Genomic DNA, 27832 nt, shown 5'->3' on the forward strand with positions numbered 1-27832 from the left:
TTTACACAGGGGTGCAAGTCAGAATACAGTACTTGCATGTTCCCTAAAGAGTCATCCATATGGCTGCTAGCAGCATGGGAGAGGCAGAATAATTATATAGGAGGCTCAGCAGCAAATAAAATCCACATCTCACCCTCATAACGCTCCAGCCAGAACAAGCAAGTGAGAAAGCCAGGACTGAGAGACACAAAATGGCTCATTATCTACCCCAGAAGGCACAGCACTGCCAACACTCCTCTTTATCAACTCCTTAACAGGTGTAAAATTAGCCCTCGTTATTAAAGACAATGGAGTTACATGTATTGCCAGCAGCTGAAGAAATGTGCTAGAATTGTTTTCACCTCCAGTTAATTCGCTACCATTCAATAACGCACACAAAACCCGTAAATTAGAAAACTGCTTTCTCTAGCATGGCAGTGAGTTAAGCCAGGGTGTACACATCCTTTCTAAACACAGGTGCTTTCCTGAGTGAAGACCTAAGGACAAAATCCTCTTTTCATCAATAATGATGGAAGTTCAAACAAACTAAATTTACCTGAGTGTACTGTCAGGTAAAGCTGTGCCCATGTGATCTGTAAACAGAATCTGGAGCTATAAGAAATCCTCATAAGCAAATTCATGGACAGTTTTTTCAGCTTTTCTAGCCCACAGAACACAGATCGACCGGCTGCACAGATACCTTCTCAGCTACTTATAATACATTCCTGGATGCAGAGAAAAGTATTATTTACTGAGAGAAGCAAAACAGTATTTCAGATGTAACTCATTATGGCAGATTACCCCAGGTTTAGGAGTAGAAGTCACTCAATCATTCAGGAGTGTGTACCTTCATTGTGTATTTTTCTGTTTTAACACCATGCTCAGCTTTGAAAGCAAATTATTTAGAATCATACTGCACAGAGGAACTCCTCTGACTGCTGAGCCATTTTTATTCAGTAGTACTGTACATTTTACCACTTTCCCCCTTATCCCCAGTAACTGGGAGGAGGGTTGGCCAACATCAAACAAATCTGACCAAGGGCAGAAATCTCAGTGATAATTACATTCCCACAGGGTTTCATGAAAACTGTCAGCGAGACAGAGGAGGAAATTAACTCCACCAAGGGAAGAGTGGATGTAAGTCAGGCATCACGCCGTCCTGGTGGCAGCGACCAGGCAGCCGGCATGCAAATCTCTCTGCACTACCCACAGCATGTGCTGCCTGTGTCTGTTGGGGGGTGTCCCTGGGAATGTGTCAGGAGCTCTGCTCTAGTGGGAGGGGATGGAGGAGATATGTTCATAAGTCTGTAAGAAACCATGCTTCTCTGCTTCTCCTGCCAGATACCCTGCACAGCCTGAAGTGTGAGCCATGGGGCAAAGCTCTCTTGCATTAATATAGTTTATTATTGGTGTGTGTCAGGATGGTACTGGTCTAAGGGAGCATTTTGCAGAAGAGCTGATGTGATGAACTCTGGTTTCATTGACTCCGTAACCAAGGCTCCCTCACCTGTCTGTGCTCCTGCGCTGGGGCAAGGAAAATAACACACGCCCCTCCACAACACTGCACATTGCTTGTTACTCTGTGGTGTGACAGGCTCAGGTGGGAAAGCAGCTTCCCCTGAACAGCACTCCCTTCTTTGTGCCTGGAGCTGGATACACAATCCCTTGCCATGTAGTGGCAGCTGGAGTCCAACTGCCTCGGACCACAGGGGTCCACAGCTTTCCAGGGTGCAGAGCTGTGTCCCCTGGGGCAGTATCAGCCTGCACGTGATCTCCACAGCAACATAAGATGTCAGAGAATGGAATATGATGCAGCTGAACAGGCCATTGCAAGGAGGGTTGCAGTAGAGGCTACTTTACCACCTGGTCAGCAAAAGCCAACTCTCTTCGAGGGACTCCAGACCCTGTGGGAGCTTTACCCTGTGCAAAGATTTCAATCAATCACTTGTTTAACACACAAACACTGTATCTGTGAGCATCTGTGTACCAGTTTGATGGAGAACACAGTTATAAGGTCCTGACAGCTCAGCTGTCCCCACATTGTTGAGCTTTTTGCAGAGGAGCTTATGTAGAGGGCTCTGGTTTCAGTGATTCCCTGGGCTTCAATGATTCTCAGCTTTGATGGCTTAATTCCAGGAGGCAGCTAGACATCACAGAGCTGCTCAGTCACTTTCGCCCCAGTGGCAGGGTGGAGAGAATCTGAAAGCCAAAATGGGAAAAATTGTGGGTAGATCTAAGACAGTTTAGTAGGTAAAACAAGAGCTACACATGTAAGCAAAGTAAACTAAACAATTCATCCACTACTCCCCTGGTGTGTTGCTCAGATCTGTCTTTTTGGGAAGTGTTCTGCCTCTGTGGAGCTTGGGTTGACACCCGTGAGGCTGCATCTTGAACATTGTGTTCAGTTTTGTGCCGCTCACTACAGGAAAGACATTGAGGTGCCAGAGGGTGTCCAAGAAGAGCAGCAAAGATAGTGAACAGCGTGGAGCTCAAGGCTTCTGAGGGAACTGGGGGTCCTGTTGGACAGCAGGATGACCATGAGCCAGCACTGTGCCCTTGTGGCCAGGAAGGCCCATGGCATCCTGGGGTGTATTAGAAGGGGGGTGGTTAGTAGGTCAAGAGAGGTTCTCCTTCCCCTCTACTCTGTCCTGGTGAGACCACATCTGCAATATCGTGTCCAGTTCTGGGCCCCGCAGTTCAAGAAGGACAGGGAACTGCTGGAGAGAGTCCAGCGCAGGGCAACAAAGATGATTAAGGGAGTGGAGCATCTCCCTTACGAGGAAAGGCTGAGGGAGCTGGGTCTCTTTAGCTTGGAGGAGACTGAGGGGTGACCTCATTCGTGTTTATAAATATGTAAAGGGTGAGTGTCAGGAGGATGGAGCCAGGCTCTTCTCGGTGATAACCAATGATAGGACAAGGGGCAATGGGTGCAAACTGAAAAATAGAAGGTTCCACTTAAATAGGAGAAGAAACTTCTTCACAGTGAGGGTGACAGAACACTGGAACAGGCTGCCTGGGGAGGTTGCCGAGTCTCCTTCTCTAGAGACATTCAAAACCCGCCTGGATGCATTCCTCTGTAACCTGATCTAGGTGTTCCTGCTCCAGCAGGGGGATTGGATGGATGAGCTTTCAAGGTCCCTTCCAATCCCTGACATTCTTTGATTCTGTGATTCTGTCAACTGTGATTCTGTGGTTGTTGACCCTGCAGAATGGGAGGCTGAGGTGAGACCGTATCATTATCTACATCTACCTGAAAGGATGTTGTGGAGAGATGGGTGTTGGTCTCTTTGCGCAGGTAACAAAAGACAGGACAAGAGGAAATGGCCTTAGGTTGCATCAGGGCAGGATTAGATTGGATATTAGGAAAACCTTCTCCATTGAAAGGGTTCTCAACCATTGGAACAAGCTACCTAGGGAAGTGCTTGAGGCACCATGACTGGAGCTATGTAAAAAAAATGTGTAGACGTTGCAGTTAGTGCCATAGTTTAGTGGTGGGGATGGCAGTGTGAGAATTGTGGTTGGAGTCAATGATCTTTAGGTTCTTTCCCAACTCAAAGGATTCCGTGAATCTGTGATTTCATTTGAAGCCAGCCTGGTGCGGAGTCAGGGCTTGGCCTAGATAGTCCTCATGGGCCCCTTCCAAACAGGGATATTCTATGATTATGAGATTGCCATTGGCAGGCAAAGGCTAACAACCCAACATAAAGCACCTCACAAGGTGCTGTGAAGAACATGAACTCTGGCCCAGCCTTCACCGGGACACCAGGGCAGCTGCGCTGTGGGCCGAAGGGCTGCATGGCGGGCGGATGTGCCTGTGACGCGCCTGTGACGCACTCCAGCCCCTGTGACATCACAGGGGACGAGTCCCCACGGGGCGGTTATCAGGGGCGCCGGCAGCAGCGCTGCCCCAGTCCGGCCTGGGCCAGCGGTGAGTGCGCAGGCGGGGGGAGGCCGGGCTGGACAGGGCTGGGGCAGAAATGCGGCCCCCGGGGGTGGGTTCTCGCCCTGCATGGAGGGCCCGGCGGCTCGCGGGAGCACCTTGGGCAGGGCACGGAGCTGCCACCGCCGGGGCCGGGGCAGCCCTTGCTGCCTCCCAGCTGCCTCGGCCCCGCTCCTGCCTGCCCCCAGCTCCCTGCGGCGCCCGGCTCCGTTCCCCCTGCTGCCAGCTCCCTGCCTCCCACCCAGCCCCGCTGAGCCCCTTCTCTCTCTTCTCCTGCAGGCCATGGCTTTCAAGGACCTTTTCGTCAGCCTTTTGGAAATTCTAATCGAATATGTGCAGCCGGTTAGCTATGAACTGGATGAGGAGACGCGTGAGCGCATGAAGCAGCGCGAGGAGATGCTGAACCGGGAGATGGCTCGGCTGTGGCAGGAGATAGAGCAGAGGGACCAGGAGCTGAGGAACCAGGAGCTGAGGAAGCAGGAGCAGAGCGTCTCTGCCTGGGCATCCCTGTTCCTCGCTGCCTTGCAGCACTGGCAGTTCTGGGCTGTTGCTGGAGGCCTGGTGCTGCTCTTTGGGCTCTGCTGGTGGTTCAGGAAAAGGAGCCATCAGCCAGCCAGCAAACAGACAGCCAGCAGCAGCGAGGACAATTCCAGATTGGACGTGGACAAGAAAGAGGAAGAAGAAAATCTCAGTATTGCACTGAATGTGGGCAGAATTTCGGCCCAGCGCCTCCTGGACGTGCCGGAGTCACTCACGACGGTGGTAGAGCTGGTGGATGAACTTCTCTGTAGATGCCGAAATCTTTCCAGGAATGCTTTTGTGCCACAACCAAAGCCCGCCATGGCAGTGGGCAACGACATTGATGGTATGAGTCGCTGTGAGGATCATGCTGTCTACCGTCTGCTCGTGCCCCTGAAGCCCCCCCGTGGGCACTCCTTCCACCTGGAGATGGACACCGTGGAGGCGATGCCGGCGAGGAAGTCCAGGCTCCGCGTGGAGCTGGAGTGCACCTGCAGGAGGGAGGACATGCTGTGCTTCCTGCACTGCTGCAAGGAGGAGCTGAGGCAAAATCAGAGTGCCAGCCTCCTGGACACCCTGTGCACTGGCCACCACCTGGACATGGAGAAAACCACCCGCTGGTTCCAGATACTGGTGAAAGCAGCCTGGGTGGTTTTGCCTCAGTCCACACGCCGGTGTCTAACAGTGCTGCCCTCCAGGCGCTCCTGCAAGCTCCAGCTGACCGACCGTTCCTCTAACACCCTCCTGATTGAGGTGACGTTTGGGGTGCAGCAAGATGACTCAGACACCATCCAGAGCATCGAGTAGGCACAGGCCAGTGTTAGCAGCAGGCTTGTGACAGAGACTCTTTTACCAGCTGGACAGTGACCACTCACAGTCTTCAACACCGTCCATTCCCTTCCTTCTGGGACCTTTTCTCTGTGCAAATCTGCCAATAAATGTTGTGTTTGGACCAACACTGTCTGTGAGTGTACCAGACTTTAGCTTGCTGATGTAGCCGGAGTCAGACCAGGGTCCAGGTGGTGAAGCCATCTAGCCCACGGCTCTTCCTCCAGAGGAGACAAGGAGTGATACGGAAGAGCAAGTACAGTCTGCACTTCACCTCATCCCTAGCAGGAGGATAGCACAGAAATGCATGAGGCACACATCAGTCTGCCCATATATGCTGCACAGGAGCTCCAGTGGCAACAGCTCCAAAGCTAGGATGCTGACCACGTGGATGCCAAAACAACAAAACCGCCTTCTTGTAGTCCTCAGCTTTCACTGTCCTTGGCTTTCACTCTTCTTTGGATTGTAATTTCAAGCATATTCCAAGTTGTGAGCGGCCTTGTAGGACCTGTATATTTCCCTGTGTAGGACATCGGTCTGTTCATAGCAATTTTTTAAAGCAGTGTTTTCTCTTTGAAGAAAACAGTATACGACAAATTTTGGGTTTTTTTCCAAACAGTAAATTAATAAGGCACCATAATAAGCTCTGAACACATAAACCAGGAAATATAGTCTGTTTCCACAATCAATGCTTTCCTCAATAACCTACTGGGCATTCTATAGAGAAATCCCATGCAAATGGTAGCTGTCTTGTTAGAGTTCTTTGGAGTATGGACATGAGGTACATATGCGTTATTCCTGTAGTTGTCTAAAAACTAATCTTAAGAAACCCTAGCAGTGTGAGGTTCTATCTTTTGAACTTGGACTTAGTAACTATCATGGCTTAGCTTGAACTTGGGTTTAGTAACTATTGTGGCTTAACGTGTATACCCAATAGTGTAATGAAAGTATGACACAAAACTGAGCAGTTCTCAGACACGTTTCAAATATAGGCATAGCTCAGTGAACTTCAGGCAAAAGAAATTCTGACCCAGTATATATGAAGGTAACTAATAAATGTCTTTGCTGTCCACATTGGTACTGCTCGTTCAATTCTAAAGATAGCCTCACTTGCCCCAACACAGCTGAGTGTGTCCTGGATGTGAACTCCATTCCCAGTTTTTTTCCTACCAGGCAGCTTTCTTTCCCCAACCCTTCTCTTCTTACACTGTATCCTCTCCCGGCAGAGCCCAGCTCCCATTGCACAACACATAATGGCAAACCGCATTTACAACTGGAATATTACTAAAGGAGAGCTGGAAGAAAAGGTGGAGATACCTGAGATATCACAGAGCAAATCAGAGACCAAACAAGGCATGTGAAGAGGCAATAGCAAGAATAATATACAATCTGCTACAGAACACTAAGAACTGGGAAAAGAAGAAAACAGGGAAACCTGACGTTTCAAAAGTGTTTTATAAAATTACTATATCAAAGCTATGCATAGGGCTTTTGCAAATGGTTTGGTTGGTAGGAGACTGTGCAGAAATGTGATCAAGGATATAAACGGGGGGTGAGCAGCACATGCTGCCCTCAGTCTTCACCCCTTTGTGCCTGCTCAGAATGCACAGCTTTTGCAAAGAAATGCACAGTCCGGGAACTGAGATTTTCTTCCATTATGAATGGACACATTTTATACATTTTTACATTTTCCTCCATTTCTCTCCCCAAAAGCTGAAGGGGAAGCTTTGTTTTTCCCTCATTTCCCTCATTTCCTGTCATCTTCACTTTGAGCAGTCTGAAAATGGCATCTGATCAGAGCCTGTCTGCAGGGTTTCAGCTGCCGTGGCTGAAGGTTTTGCTGCGTACTCAGCAAAGAACATCGAGACATATTTTTAAGAACTGTTACATGCTTGATTTGGAGGGTAACACAGTAGTCCGCTTTGTCCTTCCCCCTCATACCCTGTCTATTTAGGCTAAAAAAAATCGTGTTTGTACAGCACTTAGCCCCATGAGACCAAAGCCTTTAGGTACAAATGTAACTCATTTAAATGGTAATTTACAACAAAATGAGTGGCACCCTTCAAAACAAGTGGCATTTTTAAGTATACCTGTGCCAGGCGCTGACAAATGGAGGGTCATTGTTACAGACGCAGGAAAAGGTCTCGGTGAGCCAATATTTAAAAGTCAGTTTTTCCAGTCAAAGGCCAAACTCTAAAACGCCTGCATTATTTCTTCACCGCCTGTGCCCTGGAGCACTGCACCTGCCTCCCAGAGAGCAACACGTGAGGACTCCAAAGGTATTTCCCATTCAAGGTTAGATCAATTAAAAAGTGCTTTAAATACAATCATATGAGCTGTGTCAGGAGCTCCGCAGCCCTGATGAGGTCCCTGACACTCTGAAGGGCAGAATCTAAGGCAATCCACTGACCTGGAGTAGGAGAGCCAGATAACAAGGAGGCATGAACTTGCTTTTTCACTACCCTGAGTCTGAAGGCTTTGCACTTTCTGGCCACATAATATTGCTGTAATATCAGTGATGCCAGGAGTTAAATAATGACCTGCTTCTTCTCCTGCTGAAGTCAACAACAAAGCTCCAAAACCAAATCTTTTACAAGTCAGGACAAGCTCTTTTGGCCACCTGAGGAAGAAGAGGCAGCACAGTATGCGTTGTTGCCTTCCTTTGCCAGACCTGATAGGAAGCTCCCAGATAAACGCTTAATTTAAAGAAATAAATGAAGCAAAACTTTTGCAGAATGAAGCTGTACTGGCTCACACCAGGACATAGGCTGCCCACTTGGAAGACAAATCAACCACCTAGACTTGAATAAGGTCCTAATCTCTATAGCAGGGGTGTCAAACTGTATAAATGTATACAGTCCTAAAATTACATTCGTCCCTTTGAAGGCAACTGAGAGGCTGATGTGGGCCCTGGTGAAAAGGAGTTTGACACCCCTGTTCTGTAAAATATATCAATATACAAATACAGCAAGTGAATTATGCTCCTGAATAAGTGCTGATGCATCGAAGATAGAAATGTTATTTTTACCTGCTCTAAGAGCATCTCTTCACCATACATCGCCCAGTGAGATATAGTCAGTGACAGCTGCCTTTACCTCTCATCTGGAAGCCACAGGAATATACCCAGGAGCGACCTGTCTCAGGCTGAATGCATCAGTCAGAAGCAAAACACATATGAAAAAGGTAAAACCAGGCCACTGCGGAAGTGTGCATTACCTCAAGTCCCTGTGTTGGCTGCTCTGAATGATTCCCCTCTTTTTGCCACCATGCTCCTGCTATCCCCTCTCAGCTTATGGGAAGCCAAACAAGTGAAGTCATGGGCTCCTATGTAAGCTGCTGTAATGTCACTGTCGTGCCAAAGACACCACACCATCAGGCAGTGCACCTGCAAGTCTGATAATAAATCTCTCTGAACAACTACACTGTCAAGAGTTGTGTCTTATTCTGTGTATTCCACAGATTTCTGCAAGTCAAATTCTGCAGGAAGCCATGAGAGGCTACGTAAGGGAGCATCCTGAGAGGCAGTTTCTGCTTTCCGATTTGCACTTGTGATATCATTGCACACTGACAGCATCATTCTTTCCTTTCTCCCAAATACCACTGGTACGTAAAATATTTTCAGCAGGATTTTCATCTAGTGCCTCTACTGCTAAAGCAACTTACATCATCTGAAGCTCTGGAGAAAAAAAAATCCAAGTCAACGGGATATATGCCAAAATTTGAGTGTTTTGCTGGATGCAAACCATTTACTTGCTTGCTTAAACAGGTGCTTAAGAGCTCTAGTGAACTGGGGCCCAAATACAGCATCATTTTTTATTTCTGTCCACTTCTGCCAGCTTGGATATCTGATACAGAGGTCATCTTATAGCTAACATTTTTGCCTTAAACCCTGCCTATAGACACAATATAGAACAGCTGCCTGTGGAGTTATGTTCCACACATAACTTTAAAAATAAAATGCAAGTGACTGGAAAACGTGGCTTTATAACTAGCAACAGAATACATGGGTACCTTGAAATAGAAATAAATGAAACACTTTCTGCATGCTGAGAAAAGAACAAACCATCTCCTGTTCCTATTGCATTCTCTTTTAGTATTCATGCTGCAATACTGCAGTTAAGACTGTCCTAGAAATGCCTTAGCTGGAACTGGTTAGACCAGAAGCACCGTATGGAAAAAGGTATTATGCATACATTAAACAAGTTTTTGCCTACACGCCACCTGATTTCTCTACAGGGAATCTCTGTTTGTAATAACTGCATTGCAAACACTTCTAGCAATGTCCCCATAGGTGCACACAGCTTAGTACATGGTTCGCAAAAAGCACAGCTTACAGGAGTGGCTACTGACTCCTCCAACTCATCCACCCAATTTGCAAATTCTCACAAGTGGGTTGAACTCCCACCTCCTAGGAGTAGCTTTACATTTTGGACCATGACCATTGGATGGGAAAATGCAAAAGTAAGCTGGGAGGCCATGTCCAGACCACAAGTTTCTGATCACTTGCCTAAGTCCCTGGTCACCAGATAGGAGTTCTGCTTTCTTACTTGAATTCTGGTCCAGTCCATACTTCATCTCTTCCTGAAAGGTGCCTGACTTTGTGACTGAGGTGGTGAGGACCTCTCCTCTCCCTGAAAAGCTCACCTCTGGTCCTGACTAGTGAAACCTGGTGAGAGGTGGGGTTTGAGGGAAAGGGAATTTGTGTCCAACTTCCTGAACTTTAACATTTAGGCTTAATTTATAAGAGTCCCTGTTACATTGGTTTAAAAAATGTCCTGTTGCCAGAAAATAAGCGTGATGTGAGCTGCTTGGTAGACTGGGCCATCAAGGGACCTAGAAAGTTTGCCCCAGCAAGAAGGAGGTGAGGGATTTCACGGAAAGATCTGCAACTAAGAGAGGAAGAATTCTAGTGTGAATTAGCCCTCCCAAAAGTAACTCAGGCAGGTCTCCAACACCAGTGAGTTTCTAAGCTTTTATTTGATACTGTAACAAACCCAACAGGATCACTTCTTCAAGCATGCAATTTAATAGCTCTCTTAAATAATTAAATCTCAATAGATAATTAATTATATAAAGCATTCAGCTCCATTTTACAATTATAATTGGTAACCTTATATACTTAAGCTTTTGCAAAATAGCCTTGAATCATAAAGAATATATTTGTATAAATTTTAACTGGGCAGAACTGCAAAAGTAGCCTAAATAAAAGAATATTACAGGCTCTGAGGTGTTGAGATATGAAAGATAATTTACTGTCCACAGCTAACAATGAAGAACAGAATTTGCATAGGGAAAAGTCTGCTGTTTCATCCATCAGTGCCTCACCTTATTTTTCATCTCAGGCCTGTTTTGTGCTACGAAGCCAGGGGCTAAATACATTTAATATGCATGCTGTTGCCATGTTGACATGGAACTAAGCAGCCTTGAAATGTTTCTTTGGGTACTTTGCGGAAAATCTAACCATAGTTAGAAATTAAGAAGGAAATATCAAAGAATGCAGGACTGATCAGCAAGTACTACATCGTGGAGTATTTAAACAAATTGTCAGATTTTTAAAAAACTGGGATGTATGATTGGTGGCTTAATTTTTATTTCAGAGGTTTATAATATTGCCTGAGCGGGGAAGAAACAAATGAAGACCTCTGAGGAGAGGATGAAGCGGCTGGCAAATAGAAGAAACAATGCTTGCATCCATTCAAGAAGGGGTTACAGGCTACCCCAAAAGACTGTGAGCCCAGTCCTGCTATGCCCAGGGCTCAGAGGCTACCACAGATCAACCCACCTTGCAGCAGCACCATTAAGATGGGCATCTCTAGAGCACAGTGTAATGTCACCAGCACAAACCCCAACACCCCCATGCAGAGGTCCCCATGAATATATTCTCCTTCAGCCCTCTCATTTGGAGGTCTTCCTCTTCGCTAAGAAATACTCGTCCCTCCACATGCTGCTGCCTTTTTCATTTTGACTGTATTTATCTGATCGTTGCTCTGGGAAAACAAAACAAAACACAGTGCAAAAAAACACCACCTAACACACCGCAGTGTATTGCATCACCCCATGATTTTGATTCCATCTTTGGAAGAACTCACTTTCTGCACACACAGAAAGTAAATATAGCAGGAATTTACAACTTAATAAATATATTTGGTATTCAAGGATATCAGCAAGAAGATCCTTGAGAAATTCTAGATGCTACATTCCCTTGCATTCAATCCAACACAGTGCCAAATGTCAGTAAGCAAACACGGTGCACGCTTTTCCAGAGACAAATCACAGAGAGGCATCCTTTGTAACCCATGCAAAGCCACAAGGATGTTTAAGCATCAAACTTGCTCTCACGCTCCCACTTCTCCAGCTGCAGAATGCGGAGGAAAGTATTCACACTCCTCTCACAGGAGTCTTGGGAGGGTAAGAGAACTTGCTGCTTGGGTGCCATGCTGTTAGGGATACGTAAGGAGAGAGAAAGCGGGAGGGGAAAATTTCACACATTAACAGGCCATTTGGCCAAATAGCTGGAAAATACTCAAGAAGGTGTCATTAGAAGCACTAGCTTTACATTACATCTGACCAGTTGCTCCAGCCAGCATCAGTGGGAGATGAGGACCATGCACAGCCACTAATGAGAGAGGAAATGCAGCAGAGAGAATTGAATGTAGACATTTACCATGATGGACCTACGGTGCACAGGGCTTGATTCCAGTTCCTAAAGTCTTCTTGTGTTTTTAGACCCATTTTTAATTGCTTTGTCTCATCAGGGAAAACAAGTGTGTGAGCTGCAGGTCTTTGTTCTGTAAACTTTGAAGTGCTAAGATAATATAAGTATTATCACTGCTATTTATTTCACACTTCGGTGTTTTGTTTCTCTTTCTCAATTGGTTTACGATCACTAATGTCCAAACTCTGTTCCCAGTTCTCTCTTTTACAGTATCACAGTATGTTTGGGATTGGAAGGGACCTCAAAAGATCATCTAGTCCAATCCCCCTGCTGGAGCAGGAATGCCTAGGTGAGGTCGCACAGGAACATCCAGGCGGGTTTTGAATGTCTCCAGAGAAGGAGACTCCACAACCTCCCTGGGCAGCCTGTTCCAGTGTTCTGTCACCCTCACTGAGAAGAAGTTTTTTCTCAAATTTAAGTGGAACCTCTTGTGTTCCAGCTTGATCTCATTACCCCTTGTCCTATCATTGTTTGCCACCGAGAAGAGCAAAGAGATAACATAATATGGCATCTAACGCAGTACACCACAGGCCATCCTCTCTCTTCTGAACATTAAAATCATGTACATAGCAAGAAGCAATCGTAACAATAGATGTATCTTTTATTCACAGATAAAAACTGAAGCAAGCTGTTATAATACATATTTCTACAAAGGATTTGAAAAAACCATAAAAAGGAAGATGATTAGAAAATATGATTCATTATGAAATGTGGTATTACATACACTATTAAACCTTTTCAAAAGTATTTGTTTGGCAACAATTTATCAATAGTTTCCACACTTAAGTGGCCTCCTTCAAAAAAGCACAAATCTCATGCAGCATGTATAAACTTGATCCTGAGGGTTTGCCTTCCTTAGAAAAACTGTAAAAAGATATACTATTTGTCTTAAAAGTTCAAAATGCAAATGCTATATTTATAGTCAAAACTATATAAAAATATGGACCTAACTTAACATTTACAAAAACCTTTTGTTCCTTTTTTTTTTGTTTGTTTTATGGTTTTGGTAATAAACATAATTCTCAGTTCCTGCAGTCAGAGAGGAAAAAAGAAAACCAAAACAAACCACAGAGCCCTTTGTAGACTTCCTCACGTTAGATTTATGACTCCAAAAAGACCAGATCTGTGATAAGTGAGGTTAGTAACCAAGGAAGTAGTTAAGCAGTTAATATATATCTATATATGTATATATAAAATGGAAAACAAACATTTCTTTTGATCTGAAAAAGTAATAATACAAAACCTGAAGGTAAAGCAATCATCTCAAAATGCCATAATACACCTTTTCAATAGATAAATGTTCATAAAAATATCTTGACCCCTAACCAAGAAAACAATTATAATACAATTTTAATTCTGCTACATAAAACAGCTTTTCTATGAAACAAGAAGGCAAGTTCAGGTATGAAAACATAATTTACTTATTGCTTTTGCTACAATGTTGTTTGTTTCTTTACATATAGTCATAAATACACTATACAGTATAAAATATTTTGTAGGAATACATTTTGTGGTCTGCTTAGGTTTGCTGGCTTTAATTCTAGCACCAAATACAAAAATGAAAATCAAATGAACTTTAAAGGCACTTCCATTGTATGTATGTTTGTTTGTTAATTAACATCTTGATTTGTACTAAATTTCTTTGCTTCCCTCTGGTAGAAGCAACACTTGATCCTACTTTTATCTTTGTATAGTCCAGGTCACATTGAGGCACCAAATGATTTATGAACATTCCCAACCCTCAGCTTTTTCTTTCTCTTAAAACATTCATTGTTGCTTTTTAGGCTTCACCTTCCTTCCTTCACTTCCTAGCTACTTAATCTCTTTACTTCATATCGGACGATCCAGCTTCACTTCCTTCAGTCCCTTGAAAAACCCCTCTTCAAACCTCCACTTCCCTCGCTCCATCTTGTGTATCTGTTATTCCAATATCGAAACATGTCACTATCATGATATGTGACTTGCAAAGATTAACACACTGTTCCAGTTCCTCTGTGACTTGTTCCAGTGCCTCCAGGTACTCCTGTGACTCCTTATCAAGATCAGGATCCACTTCAACTGTCAGACAAAAAATTACTGAGTAAGAGAAATAGGCCATAGCAAGCAATTATTCTATCACAAAGGAGCCAACAATCATAGAATAGTTTGGGTTGGAAGGGACCTTCAAAGCCCATCCAGTCCAACCCCCCTGCAATGAGCAGGGACATCTTCACCCAGATAAGGTTGCTCAGAGACCCGTCCAGCCTGGCCTGGAATGTCTCCAGGGATGGGGCATCCACCACCTCTCTGGGCAACCTGGATGAGTGTTTCACCACCCTCACTGTAAAAATATTCTTAATAACGTACAGTACAATTTTATTCCTCTTGAATTAAGAAATCTCTTTCATTTTGTTCAGTAGATGCAAAACTCTACCTTGAGGCTCCAGTTAAGCACAGCACTCAGTCTGTGAACAAATTTCAGGCCTCCATTTCCCAGCTATAATATGAAAAAGGAAACATTTTTTTCTTTCTTTGGAAAGATAATAAAAGGTTATATAAATTTTTAACATTAACAAGCACCACTGTGAGTCTCCACATTGTTTTGCTGTTTTTGTCTGGTTGTTTTGGGGTGGGGGTGTTAATTTCTGGTACTACTCAGCACTGAACAAATCCCGTATAACAGAAATTAGAATGGAGTCACAGAGTATTTTAGGTCTCAATTCAGCAAAATATGTTAGCAAGTGCTTCATTTTTTCAGTGGGACTGCTCACATGCTGAAAATTTGTTACATGCTGATCATACTGCTGTTTTTGCAAAGTACTTACAGTCTTCCTTCCACTTTTTTGGATCCATCATCAACCTGCACTTTGTCTCTTCTAACTCTTCCTTCAAAAAATCATGCTTTGCCTTCACTTCTCTGATTCTTTGCTGGCGCCTTTCTAGTATCTTCAGCTTGGTATGGAAATACATCAGACCCTTTTAAAACACAGAAAGACCATTTCATTCATCTCCCTGTTATGAACTGGCCTCCGACAGTTTGACACAAATTGCTCCCAGCTCTTTACTTCTTAGAGTTAGCAGGTGGGTTGCTTTGTTTGGTTGTGGGGTTGGTTGGTTTGGGGGTTTTTTAGGGTTTTTTTATTTGAAGTTTACATTAATGGATTCTAAACAAGAGGAACAGCATGCTACATCACTCGAGCATTTGTTGCACTTGTCTGAATTCGGAAACATCTCTAATACATTCTGAAATTACTACTATTTGTAGAGGATTTTTTTTTCTAGCAATGCAAATGATACGCACAACCTAACAGTACTGTAAGAGTTATATTTAATCCTAAAATCTTAAAAGCACTCCTACCTTCTCAACATCCGGGAAAGGCTATTATGAAAGAAATGGGAAAAAGGCATCAGAGGAATATAGAATTCTGGTCTCTAAAACAGAATTAGCTGAAGTGTTTTCCAGTTACAAGTAAATTAAACTCAGTGCATTCCTGATTTAATAGAATCTTGTCATTTACATGAAGAGTTAATGACCCTGCAGTTGAGGGAGACTAAGGTTTCATCAGCCAGACTAAGATTCTAAAGTCTTCTCATAATGTATTCATTGGTAACTTCGATTTATACCATCAGTCATGTTAGACACAATTAATTTTAGACAGTAATCATTTTCATTTTCTGTGTTAAGGGGACACCAACATATGAATTGTAAAATTAATAATTACAGTGCTTTAATTGCAATCAATTTTCTGAACACCATTCCAGCATTCAAGCAAGGATTCTGCGGGTATACTGTAATTTAAGTTGTCTACAAATGTTTTAAAATATGTGCTGACCTCAGTTTCCTCTTGTCTGTGTCGCTGTAATCGTTCCACATCATCTATCTCATAAACTTTAATTTCAAATGGCTCTTTTAAAGTGCCCGGCAAAGGTGGTAGATCAACCCATTGGCCAGTGACGCTGGGTTTTCTTCCTAGGGAGGCAGCATCAGGTAACGGAGCAGGAATCAGTCTACGACGCTGGAGACCTAAAATACAAAACAGAAGTGCTCCTCAGACTCTAGGAGACTACCAGACTGCAGATCGTACTGCAATGAATGAAAGATCTAGGTTCTCAGGATACTTAGGAAGAAATGCTTTCCTTGATCTTTTCCTTTTAGTAAAATACCCTCAGGCTGCTAACTGAGTTACTTCCTTAACAAAGTATGTTCCACTTGGTTCACAGATGGGAGAAACAGCAGTTCGCCCTGTGATTCTGTGAAAGCAGATGTCTGAGCATCAATTCTTTATTCCCTCCTTGCAAAAATGCTCAAAAACCTGAGTTAATTTTTCTTTGGTGGGCTACAGTGGTATTCATTACCTTGCAGTGTCAACGAGAGAGTAATTTCAAACCAATACTGATAACAGCAGATGAATGTGGAAATCTCCTGCTCCTCCAGTTAAAGTGAAGCAGGGCTACACATCATCATATCAGCTCTTTGCAAAGAGCAAACAGTTCCTTTCAGAACTACTACCAGTGTTTTAAGGTATGTATAGGGTCTGCATGGCCAGGTTTTGGTAGCAGCAGGTCTACGTGGTGGCTTCTGTGAGAAGCTGCTAGAAGCTTTCGCCATGTCTGATAGAGCCAACGCCAGACAGCTCCAAGACAGACCTGACACTGGCCAAGGCCAAGCCACCAGCAACAGTGGTAGCACCTCTGTGGTAACATATTTAAGAAGGAGAAAAAGTTGTTGCACAACGGCAACTGCAACCAGAAGAGAGGAGTTAGAATATGTGAGAGCAGACTCTGCAGACACCAAGGTCAGTGAAGGAGGCGGGGAGGAGATGCTCCAGGTGCTGGAGCAGAGATTCCCCTGCAGCCCATGGAGGATACCACACTGGTACAGCTGGATGCCCAAAGGAGACTGTGACTCCATGGGAAGCCCACACTGGAGCAGGCTCCTGGCAGGACCTGTGGCCCAGGCTGGAGCAGATTTTCTGGAAGGACCCCATGTGGGGACCCACACTGGAGTAGTCTGTTCCTGAAGGACTGCACCTCATGCAAGGGACCCATACCATAACAGGTTGCAAAGAACTGCAGCCCATGGGATGGACTCACGCTGAAGAAGCTTGTGGAGAACTGTCTCCTGTGGGAGGGACCTCATGCTGGCACAGGGGAAGAGGGTGAGGAGGAAGGAGCATCAGAGATAACGTGTGATGAACTGACCACAACCCCCATGCCCTGTCCCCCTGTGCTGCTCTGAGGGAGGAGGTAGAGAAATTGGGAGTGACGTTGAACCTGGGCAGAAGGGAGGGATGGGGGGAAGCTTTTTAAGATTTGGCTTTATTTCTCATTACCCTGCTCTATTTGATTTGTAATAAATTAAACTAATCTTCCTCAAGTTGAGTCTGTTTCTCCCATTATGGTAATTGGTGAGTGATCTCTCCCTGCCCGTATCTTAACCCATAAGCCTTTTGTTATATTTTCTCCCCAGTCCAGCTGGGGAGGAGGAGTGCTAGAGGAGCTTTGGCGGGCACCTGGCATCAGCTAGGGCCAGCCCACCAGAAGGTGCTAAATACCAGCAGTTTTCAATGCCTGTGGGATTTGGAAGCATTCAGAAGTCAGCAACCAACCAAGCTGAAACTTGAGCCACCTCTAATGTCAAGGCCTATCACCACCCATGTGCACCAACACTTAGTAGCTCAGAGCATGACAAAACTCCCCAATTCCCTATTTACAAACATCACCATACTGCCACCTTGATGCACCTGCTAGAGCTCAAGTTTCATGAATCAGAGACTGACCTCGGTCCTTCAAAAATGCTGGTATGTTTGTATACAACAGTAGGCACTTTGGTGTCCAGCATTTTTTTTTTAATTGTAAGTCTCTCTTCATTCTCTAAAAGGCTGATCTTTACACTATGTGTGTCAAGGATGAGTATATGCATAGAGATGGTGAAGCAATATTAACAAGGCTGCAATCTAATCCCTAGTAAACAGGAGGGCTGAAGGCCACCAGAAACAAGCTTAAATGTCACATGATAGCATTAAGTAGAAGCAGTTTTTGGGCAACTGGTGGCAATAAATTTAGTGCCTAACTTCCTTCTCTTATTGAAAACCAGTTCAGAGGTAAGGAGTCTTATTTCTTCCGGTCTCCTTACAAAAGTGAGCACATCGAACGGAAGAGACAGTGCTGCTCAGAGGTCAGTGCTGCCAAAATAACTTTGGGGCTAAGACCTCTACAGAAGACTTAAGTGCTGTCAGGTAAACGCAGTCACATAAATCCCGTCACGTAAACCTCATCACAAACTTCAACATGAAATGGAGACAAAATCCCAGCAAGTACCCCCAAGAGCAACATATCTTAATAGACGCCAGAAGAGTTACCTGCTTTACATATTCTTAAGAAAAACTTCTCTAATTCTTAATTGCATCCTTGCTAATTTCTAAGTAAAAAGAATAATCACAATGGGAATATTTTGGAAAGAGGAAGACTTGATTGAACTTCTACACCACCTATTCATCATTCTCACAACCACAATTCAGTTAGCCTGAATCACGACTGTAGTCCTGCCTGCTGAAATCACCCACTGTAACTCTGGTTCTTAACCACTTTGGTGACAGCAGGATCCCTCTGAAGAGGACAACAAACAGACATAGTCAAACACACATACTAAGCAGACAGACTTCATATCCTTCCACTGTATCAGCCAGGGTCAACATCATCTCTCCAAAGATGAAGTTAAAGGATAAGGGGACAAGGCTTCCAGTAACAAGTATGGAAGTAGCATCTGTCCCTAAATCCAGAGACTGCATGACTCCAACATAGTTTGGAGCAACACAGGCTACTCCAAGAATCTCTAACACTTTGCAAATATTACGATATATTTTAGGCCATAACAGGTCTGAACCAAACATTTATTGTAAGAAATATTTCATGACCTTCCTAGGAAACCTCATTTCATGTATAAAACACACTATTGTCTCAAAGTCTACAGCACTCCAAAAAAGTACGACATAATTTACTGATATAAAGCAATTTCAATTGGAAAAAGAAATAGTTCATCATTTTTAAAGACCTTATAAGCATTTCCTGGGGCAAAACCAAATACAAATCCATCAGTGGGTAATGCCTTCTCAATACATGTCCAACTTATATAGCTGTTAATATTGATTTGTAGGAAAGGTTTAAGAGGTTGATATGCTATGGAAAGAGAACTGCAGTAAACATTGCACTGACTTTCCAAAATTATTTATCACCTGCTGAAGCAACTCAGTTTCTTTGACCAGAAAGCACCATGAGATCTACATCAGTTTAACTCATTTGGTTTTACTGCCAGAATTGCGCATCATGGGTGTCTACAGGGACTGCAATAACTACCGCTTTCCAACCAAAAGCTCAGATTCAGCGCGTTGCTGATATTAAGTTGCTACTATATTTCCAACAGTCAGTACGCTTACTTGGGTTGCTGAATGAGGCTGTTGGTCATTAGCTACACAGCACTAACTGCCACTGATGCTTTACGACACTACAAGACTCCAACCTAGATCACTAAAAATTAATAATGTAACAGGAGTCATATGAGCCCGTTTTTGAGCTGGCTACAACTAGTGGCACTTAGATGAGCACCACCTGCGAAAGCCATATGGAAAGGCACCAGAGAGCAGGAAAGGGACCTGGCCCTCGTGCGCCCACCTTCGCACAGTGTAGTCGATGCACCTGCCTTGCACAGCAGGTGAGCCGGAGCCACCTCTTCTGGGCAACTCCCCCAGTCAGTTTTCTATTGCCTGTGGTATCCACATGTACACTCTAAAATTTCTTTATAAAAACACTATTACAGTACAATACAATAATTTTGCAATTAGCAGGTAGCATTAATGTAAGAGCTGCTGCATGTTACGTATGCACCCTACTGCTCTACCCCTAAGCCTTACCTTGGGTGATCCAAGGCACATTCAGCAATCCTCATAAATTCACACTCTTCTTCCCTCTAGGCCTATTCCCTTGTTTCCAAAATATATTCCCAGCCCATCTCACTGAAATTCCCTCACAGACACCTGGCAGCAGAGCTCCTCCTCCCCTCACCACCAGTCTTCCCCGACACTCACTCGATCCTCACAAAAAACTCATCAGCAACCATCTAGCATTCTCATTCTTCCCAACCCACCCGTAACACCCTCCTATTTTGGGCCACCCTGGTGCCACACTCACTGCCAACCCTGCTGAAGGAGGAAGGAACGTCCCCCCATCTGCCAGCAGCCACCTGCTGCCTCCTCCCTCGCAAGGAGGCTGCCGGCGCCCCGGGGTGCCCAGCGCCTCCCCAGCCCTCTCCGCCACAGCACCTGTGTCACACCTGGAGCTGGAGCTTTGAAGTGAAATAAATGACAGGTAGCTGCTGTCACAGCGATATGCATGCACACACAAGTGCATGCAGGCAGTCCACCCCTCCATGCTTTGAGTTTCCCCCAAACCTCCCCTCCCTGTCAAGAGATGCCATGAAACCCGCCCCCATCCCCAGGGACACGGCAGTGGACACCTGGTCACCTTCCCCTTTGCTCCTTACCCGTCGATCGTTTCTTGGGAGACTTAAGGCTCCTCATCCGTCCTGGCGATGACATCCCGCTTTCGCTCATGGAGTCGTGTGCTGAAGAGGCGCTGCCCGTGGCCTCGCTGTCCCGAATCATGCTCTCGTAGCCACTGCTGCCCCCACTGTGGTAAAACAGAGCCGTCCTCCCCATGGCTGGCGGCAGCTCCCCGCTTAGGACACTGCTGTTGTCACTGCCATGCCCACTGCTGTACCGCTGAGGCCGCCGGGGCGCCGTTATCTTGCTGTATGGAGATGGCAGCACCGGGATCTGCGACTTCTCATCGCTGAGGTTAATGCCGCTGTCGTTGCCGCTGTCGGAGTCGGTGGAGCCTCGGAAGTGGCCCGCCTTGGCAGAGCCACCTGACACCAGCTCGTTCACGCGGCTGTTGGCCGCCCTCATGGCCTGCTTGGTCCCCATGATGGTCCCTCGGCCAGGTTTGCTGCTGACAGCCTGCACAGAGCGCGGGGCCATCTTCCCGCCGGGGGCCATGCCAGAGCCCTTCCCTGCGGGCTGCGCCAGGGACTTCACAGAGGAACTGAGAGACTTTGACCCGCTGGCAGAGAGGCACCGGTTTTTATTCCCGTTCGATTGCACCTTCTGGTTAGCTGTGGGTTTTGCCTGGCTGTTTTTACCAGGCACAGGGGCAGTAAAGGGTGGTGGTAAACCCATACCAGAGGGAACAGGGGGGACCCCCAGCCTGGGGACGGAGCGTCCTGCCCGGCTGTTGCTGGTGCTCCCGTTCTCCCTCACCATACTTGTTTTGCACCCAACCGACGTCAGGCTGTCACACCTCTCCAGAGACATGTGACTCCCGTAACGGTGCACGGCTTCACTCTTCGACACCTTCGCCTTTAGGCTGGACGTCATCTTGGGCAAAGAGTGGTCTCCCTTCAGGCTCATTTTGCTGCTGGCACTGTCGCTGAAGTAAGACCCTGCTTTCAGCCGCAAATCTGCATCGTCTTCAGCCTTTGGCACAGCAGCTCTGGCAAAGTCCAGGCCAGAGGCTTTTCCCCCACTATTGCCCAGACCAACAGGTTTCTGCTCCAGGCTCGATTTGCGTACAGGAGGCGTTGGAGGTGTTGTCCCACCTGGCCTGGACAACATGGGTGTCTTCTGCGGAGCACTCTTCTTTCCCAGCGATGATTTTAAGCTGCCAGTGGCCAAGGGAACATCCGAATTCCCTCGGGTCACGGCCTCTGACAAAGTACTGTTGGCATGTGACACTGGCATCACTCCCAGAGTGGTGGCTCCTCTCTTCAGCTGTGGCATCTTCATTGCAACTTCTGACTTCTTTGCAGCTCCACTGGAGGATTTGCAGACCATTTCGCAACCATCCACAACCCTCTGCGAACAGGCGAGCATAGTCTGCGATTTTGTTGGCCCTGGTGCTGTGCCAAAATACTCGGCAGCCTTTCCTGGCTGCTTCTCAGTACCAAATGCATGAGATTTTTGACACAGCAGTGAGTCCACAGGTTTTGCTTCCGACTGATAATCGGTGCGCAACAGCCACGGATCTTCAAATATACCATGTGGATTCTGCAGCTCTTTATAACTGAGGACAGTATTATTGTGGATTGGAGACGAGGTAGTTTTTGTTTTCCTAGGAAGACTAGAATGTATTGTTTCTATCACAGGCATATCACAAGAATTAGTAAATTTTATTTTTACTGGCTGATCAGTGACACAAAAAGCACTTTTTATCTGAGACGCTTTGGTAGTTTCAGAGACTTGAGGGTTTTTGCTGATGCCTGAGGACAGCTTGCTGGAACTCAAGCTCTCACTCTCCAGTTCAGAGAAGCAAAATCCACTGTCGTTTAGAGTGCTTTTCAGGGGGATGGATAAATGGGATGAATCCAAGTTGAAGGGTTCCTCAGACTTATTACAGCTGTAAGACGACTGTGCGACAAAACTGTCACTGGACTGGGCTCCATCACTTTCGATTGTACAGATGCTGACTTCACTAAGCCACGAACTGATGGAGGAACGTCTGCTGCTGGTAAAGGGATCCTTAGCAAAGGGCACAACAATATCAATATTTACACCAGTAGAAGTCTCCTGTGAGGTATAAGCATCAAACTCATCATTTATGCTGCTGATAATACTGACTGGCCTTGAACCCGATGCAAGAGCCTGAAGGGAGCAGTCACTGTTAAAGCTAATGATACTGGAAGGTCTTCCATTATCCACAATCCCACTAATGGATAGTTCTTCCACCACAGTGAAAACAAGCTCATCCTCTCCATTCAGCTCAACAGGCTGCTGCAAAGTCACCGTGGTGGTTAGTATATCCCGATCAAAACACTTCCCTCTGAACGCTGACCTGAAGCTGTGTACCTCTATCGCACCTGACTGATTCTGGGGGTTGCTACCAACCAGGAATGTGCTTCCTACGGGGTTTTGCTCAGGTTCATTTCCTATCTGCTTGCTCATTCCCACAGGAGGAGTTCGAACTCCACTGCTATTGTCCAGCTCCAAATTCTCAGCTTTGGAGCTTGGCACTTGCTCTTTCTGCTGCAGAGGTGGAGGTGCTGGGCTTGGCAAGGGTCTCTTTGCATGCAAGGGCTTTTCCTTAATGCCACATTCAGCCGGGGCTTTATTCTGCTCTGGATTTCTTGAAGGGCTACACCTCGAGGACAGCAGGGAATCGATGATTGTCTCTCTCCCTCCCTCCAGTATCGAGTCTATTATTTTGTTGTCAGCTCTGCTCTGTGGCTTGGAATGCTCTGTTTTCAATTGAGGTGTGCTCTTTTCGTGACAATTGCCATTGCCACCCCTTGGAGCAACAGCCTGGAAAGGAAGGTTATGTCCTTTTTTGGGAGACGCAGTTTCTTGTGGAACTGGTTTCTTAAGTCCTCCAGAAGGAGAAGATATTTTATCCTTTACCAGCTTAGACTGTGAATTTTCTGTACCTCCAGGGACTGGACTACAATTGGACACAACAGACATTTCTCCACAGGCAAATCTGATAGGTTCCTCACTTCCATCAATGCACTCCAACCTTTCTTGCAGTTCAGCAAAAGTGTTGCATTTAAAATGGTCCTTGTCAGAACTCCTACCAACAGCGGAATTGTCTTTATTTCTCTTTTTATTTAGGGATGGGATGATAGGAACAAACTCTGGAGGACCTTCATTATCTGTCAATTCCCTGTCAGACAAAGCTGCACCATTGGGACCAACATAGATGACAGTATCACAAGACTGTTCACTACTGGAGGAATAATCAGGATCACTAGATATACTCAGGACAGGAAGGTCAGGATCAAGGGCAACAGTTCGTGGGTGGAATGGTCGCAAATGGGGCGGTCTTCGGACATGTCCTTCTTCACATGAACTCTCTCCTCCAGACGAGCTGGAGGCATACTGCAAATTATCAGTAAGAGAAAATATATAAATACTAATTGACATATAAGTGTGTATATATATGCTCATATAATTGACTAAAAGGTCAGGTTTGCTATATACTCTCTGCTTTGTGTATACTATCACAATTACATCTGGTGTAAAAATGTTAGAGTGTGAATTAAAATAACAAGGTCATGCTACATAGATTTTACTGTATAAAGAGTAATATAACAATCACACCTTTTCAGATAATTCCCATTAAATATTATGTATTGTCATTCTCCTCAACAGTTTTCTGTTCCTTCCTTATTGGTTTTTAATTAATAGGAGCTTTTGAGATAGTTCCATATATAAGCAAAGAAAGAATACGTGTTTGGAACAAAAAGAAGGGAATTTCAGGATTAAGGATTGGGGGTGGGATGATGGCTCAGTGCCAAGTCATTTGTCAGTTCCTCTCCTGAGCTTTCATGCATTTTGTATTACTTCTTACCGCAGAGAAATCCCATGCTCCCCCACTGAGAGGTTAGGAAAACTCATTTTCAAATGAATTAATTGCTGCTTGTTTGTGAACCAACCTTGGATTTCTTCTTTCTCATTCGGTGGATTCGTGATGCAAGCTGAATGGTGGTGAGAGTTTCTGCATAACTGGCTGGGGAGTCAGAAATATGCGCAATCATAGTAGTTCTGCAGTTGATGTTCCCAAGTGATTCCCTCAACAGCATTGTCAACTTGTTGTCCCTGTGTTAAAAATGAGAATGCTGAGATGGCTTAAAAATATCACAATCTTGTTTTGCAGATTTTTACATCACAGGCTGTGCTTTCTCTCTCATAGGATATATGCATGTATGGTACATGTAGATAAGAAATATGCTCGTATTATTTGACCACACTTGAAATGTCTCGAGATGTACATACACAAAGATACTACCAAATTGATTATTTATCTACATGTGTAGTTGCATTATGGTATGTCATTTTATTTGTTACTTAGACAACTGTAAAATAATTGATAACTACTTTAGTTATGTCAGGTTTAGCTCATATTACCCCAAAAGCTCAGGAGTGCTGTATTTTTACCTGTGCAGACTTAGTACCTGGATAGCTAAGCTCTGTGAGCTCTATGCAAACAATTTTGATAAGAAGAAAAAAGTCAACAGAAATGGTAAGAAAACTCTAAACAAATATAACAATGTTAGATATCAGAAGTACATTATCAGCGCCACCTGAACTAATCTACTTTCCATTCTGCCTGCTGAGCTGTGCTCTGACATAGCAAATGGAAGGCAGAATTTCTCTGTGAAGGCTTTCCTGGACAGCAAACCTGACAAGGCAAGTGACATTTTGTCACTTGGGGACACTTTGGTCCCCAAGACATCTATCCCCAGAGTTCCCTGAAGGCAGCTTCCTACTGCCCACCTGAGCTGGCCCAACATGTGGGAAGTACGGTCATATCCCTGCTTACCAAATAATGGCAGGTGACACAGTTGAAGATCTGCCCTTCCCTATTCTAACCCATTCATCCTCTACTCTCATCCACAAACCTAGCAACTAGCCTGAGGAAAATATCTTTCTGCCTAATACAGAAAGAAAGAACACCTGTTTGAAATGCAGCAGTAGATAAATATGTGAAATGACACGATTGATAATGAAGGCACAAAGTTATAACACATAAAGACAAGCAGCAATTAAATTTAAGGACTGAAAGCCAAGTTCTGGTAAGGGTGTTTACAATGTGGCTGTCTTCTTTAGGTTGGGCTTCCCACAGGTGTGTTTGACATTTTATTGTCAAATACACTCTGCAAAAGACCACACCTTAATGTTCACCTCCACTAAACCACATGGTGGTCTTTTTTTTAAATTGAAAAGATGTATCATTCAAAAAGGCGAGGAAAAATAACAACCTTTGATGATCACACTTGATAAGCTCTCTAGTATTTTCTGAAATTTCAATACAATTTTTGAATTTGGAAAAGGGAAAGAAAATCCTATGAAATTCTGACATAATTGTTTACTAATGTCGAGCTGGTTGAGACTGCTCTGAATTCCAAACCCAGGAAGCAAAGAAGAGATAGAAGAAAAAAACATTTTGGCCATTTTCCCCTGTCTTTTTCGACAATTTAACCCTCCCCAACATTTCACCCAAACTGAATATCTATCAATATCCATACAATTTTTACTCCTGTAATTAGGAATTTCCTGTTACTATGTGACATTTTAAAAGTTGTGTGTGTGTATATATATACATATAGACAGGTAGATAAATGGATACATGTATCTGTAATATACAAGTGACCTTAAGTTAAGAAGACAGATCCTTCTCCGACAGAACTTCAACTTCATTTTAGGTAAAGAGTAAATTGTTGATGCAATTCATTGCTAAAGTAACACCAACCACAAATGTACGATAATGCAGACAATAATTCACTTACTTATATGGCACATGCTTAGCACCATTAATTAAGGCCAAAATTACATTGCCCAGGGCAGAGAGGGACAGACACAGAGAACCTCCTGCATCTCGACTCTTGCTCAGCACTTTTTCGCAGCTCCCCAGATCAATGAGATGCAAACGGCTGCGTCCTCCAGACACTGAAACAAAAGGGGGGAAACAGTTGTATGTCATGTTCTTGCATGGGCTCAAGCCAAACTTGGTATTCAAAATGTATTCAAATGAGGAAAAAAAAAGAATACAGCACGGGATAATGACCAAATTAAATATTAATAGTAAGGAAATGAGATATTAGCCACAACTACCAAAGCTAAAGGTGACTTGGCTGGCTTGAGGGTTCACTTAATTTTTTTCTTTTTAAGTTTATTGCAAATTATTGTTTAAACTAACCCAAAACCCACATCATTTAAAAATAAACAATACAGTAAGAAGATTCATACTTCCTCCTTTGCCACTCTTCTCCATGCGATACTGGTATATGTGAAGAGTAAAAAGCATATGTGAATTCCTCCTGTCTTCTTCCTCGCATTCAGGTTTGCTGGTACTTCTGGCAGCAATTGCAGCATCAAGGAAAAAGGCAGCTTTCTCTGCTGTGGGGGCCCTTAGCTCACTTTGGTTTTGAAGCTTGAATATAAACAAGAAAATGACTAATTAGCACAGGGGCGTTCTTTTTTATTATTTTTCTGCTGAATTGTCTAAATATCTAGGGCACTAAAAGAAACAAATATGTACACCATGGGAAAACAGCATATAAATTAAAAGCAATAATTTTTTTTTATTGTCTCAAAAGTTGTCATAATTGTTGCCAGATAAAAAGAAATAAAAAGCAGAAGAAAGTCAGGCTCAGAAAAATCTATGTTGTGATATCCATTATACCTGGGTTCCGCATATTGGATCTTCTCTCAGATAAACCCCAGGAGACTGGCCATCCTGAAGGCTGCCAGTGGCTACTTCAGCTAACAAATCCTTAAGGTTTTCATCTTTGCCACTGATCTCCACCGCAGATACTCTAATAGAGAAACGAGTCCCAGTTTTTTCTTTACGTTCATTGATTAATTTGAAGAGCCAAGAAATTGCACAGGGGATGATACCAAGGCTTTGTGTGGAGCTATCCTTCCCAATCATGGTAAAAGATTTTCCTAGAATAAAAAGACAAACATTAATTTAATTCACCTTTCTTGTACAAGACTCTTCGTATCACCACTGTACATTATATGCAATGCCACGTGCTGCACAGAAAATGGGAAAGAACAGATACAAAAATGCAAGTATTTAATCATTAATCTGTTACTATTTATTCAATTAGTTTTCCATTTTTGTAACTCAGACCCACAGCAAATTAATGTTAAAAGCATCTCTGATCTTTTGATTTTCATCACAATGCACCTATATAAACTTGCTCTTGAATAAGCTAATCTGATGTTACACTTTACCTTTTCAAATTAAAACTTACAAGCCCAGTGTAGAAATAAACCATAATAAGTTTGCAAAACTAATTAAAAAGAAATTCTAATCTA

General features: G+C 44.2%; 1 protein-coding gene across 2 annotated transcripts in view; it reads right to left on the bottom strand.

Annotated features, from left to right (window-relative positions):
• Positions 1-12570: 12570 nt before the first annotated feature.
• Positions 12571-27832, bottom strand: part of KIF26A (kinesin family member 26A) — a 101757-nt gene continuing 86495 nt past the window's right edge. Inside the window, exons 8-15 of one of the 2 annotated variants that reach the window (XM_082057370.1) lie at positions 27192-27454; positions 26756-26939; positions 26296-26455; positions 24442-24604; positions 20500-23884; positions 15794-15984; positions 14786-14936; positions 12571-14039 (exon numbers count right to left, since the gene is read on the bottom strand). In XM_082057370.1, the coding sequence (XP_081913496.1) occupies positions 13864-14039; positions 14786-14936; positions 15794-15984; positions 20500-23884; positions 24442-24604; positions 26296-26455; positions 26756-26939; positions 27192-27454 (4673 nt within the window). In that variant the 3' untranslated portion in view covers positions 12571-13863. The remainder of the gene's footprint in view (positions 14040-14785; positions 14937-15793; positions 15985-20499; positions 23885-24441; positions 24605-26295; positions 26456-26755; positions 26940-27191; positions 27455-27832) is intronic. The other variant, XR_014184514.1, reaches the window with a different exon arrangement.

This window comes from Streptopelia decaocto (assembly GCF_964273445.1).
Source record: "Streptopelia decaocto genome assembly, chromosome: 7".
NCBI classification, from domain to species: domain Eukaryota; kingdom Metazoa; phylum Chordata; class Aves; order Columbiformes; family Columbidae; genus Streptopelia; species Streptopelia decaocto.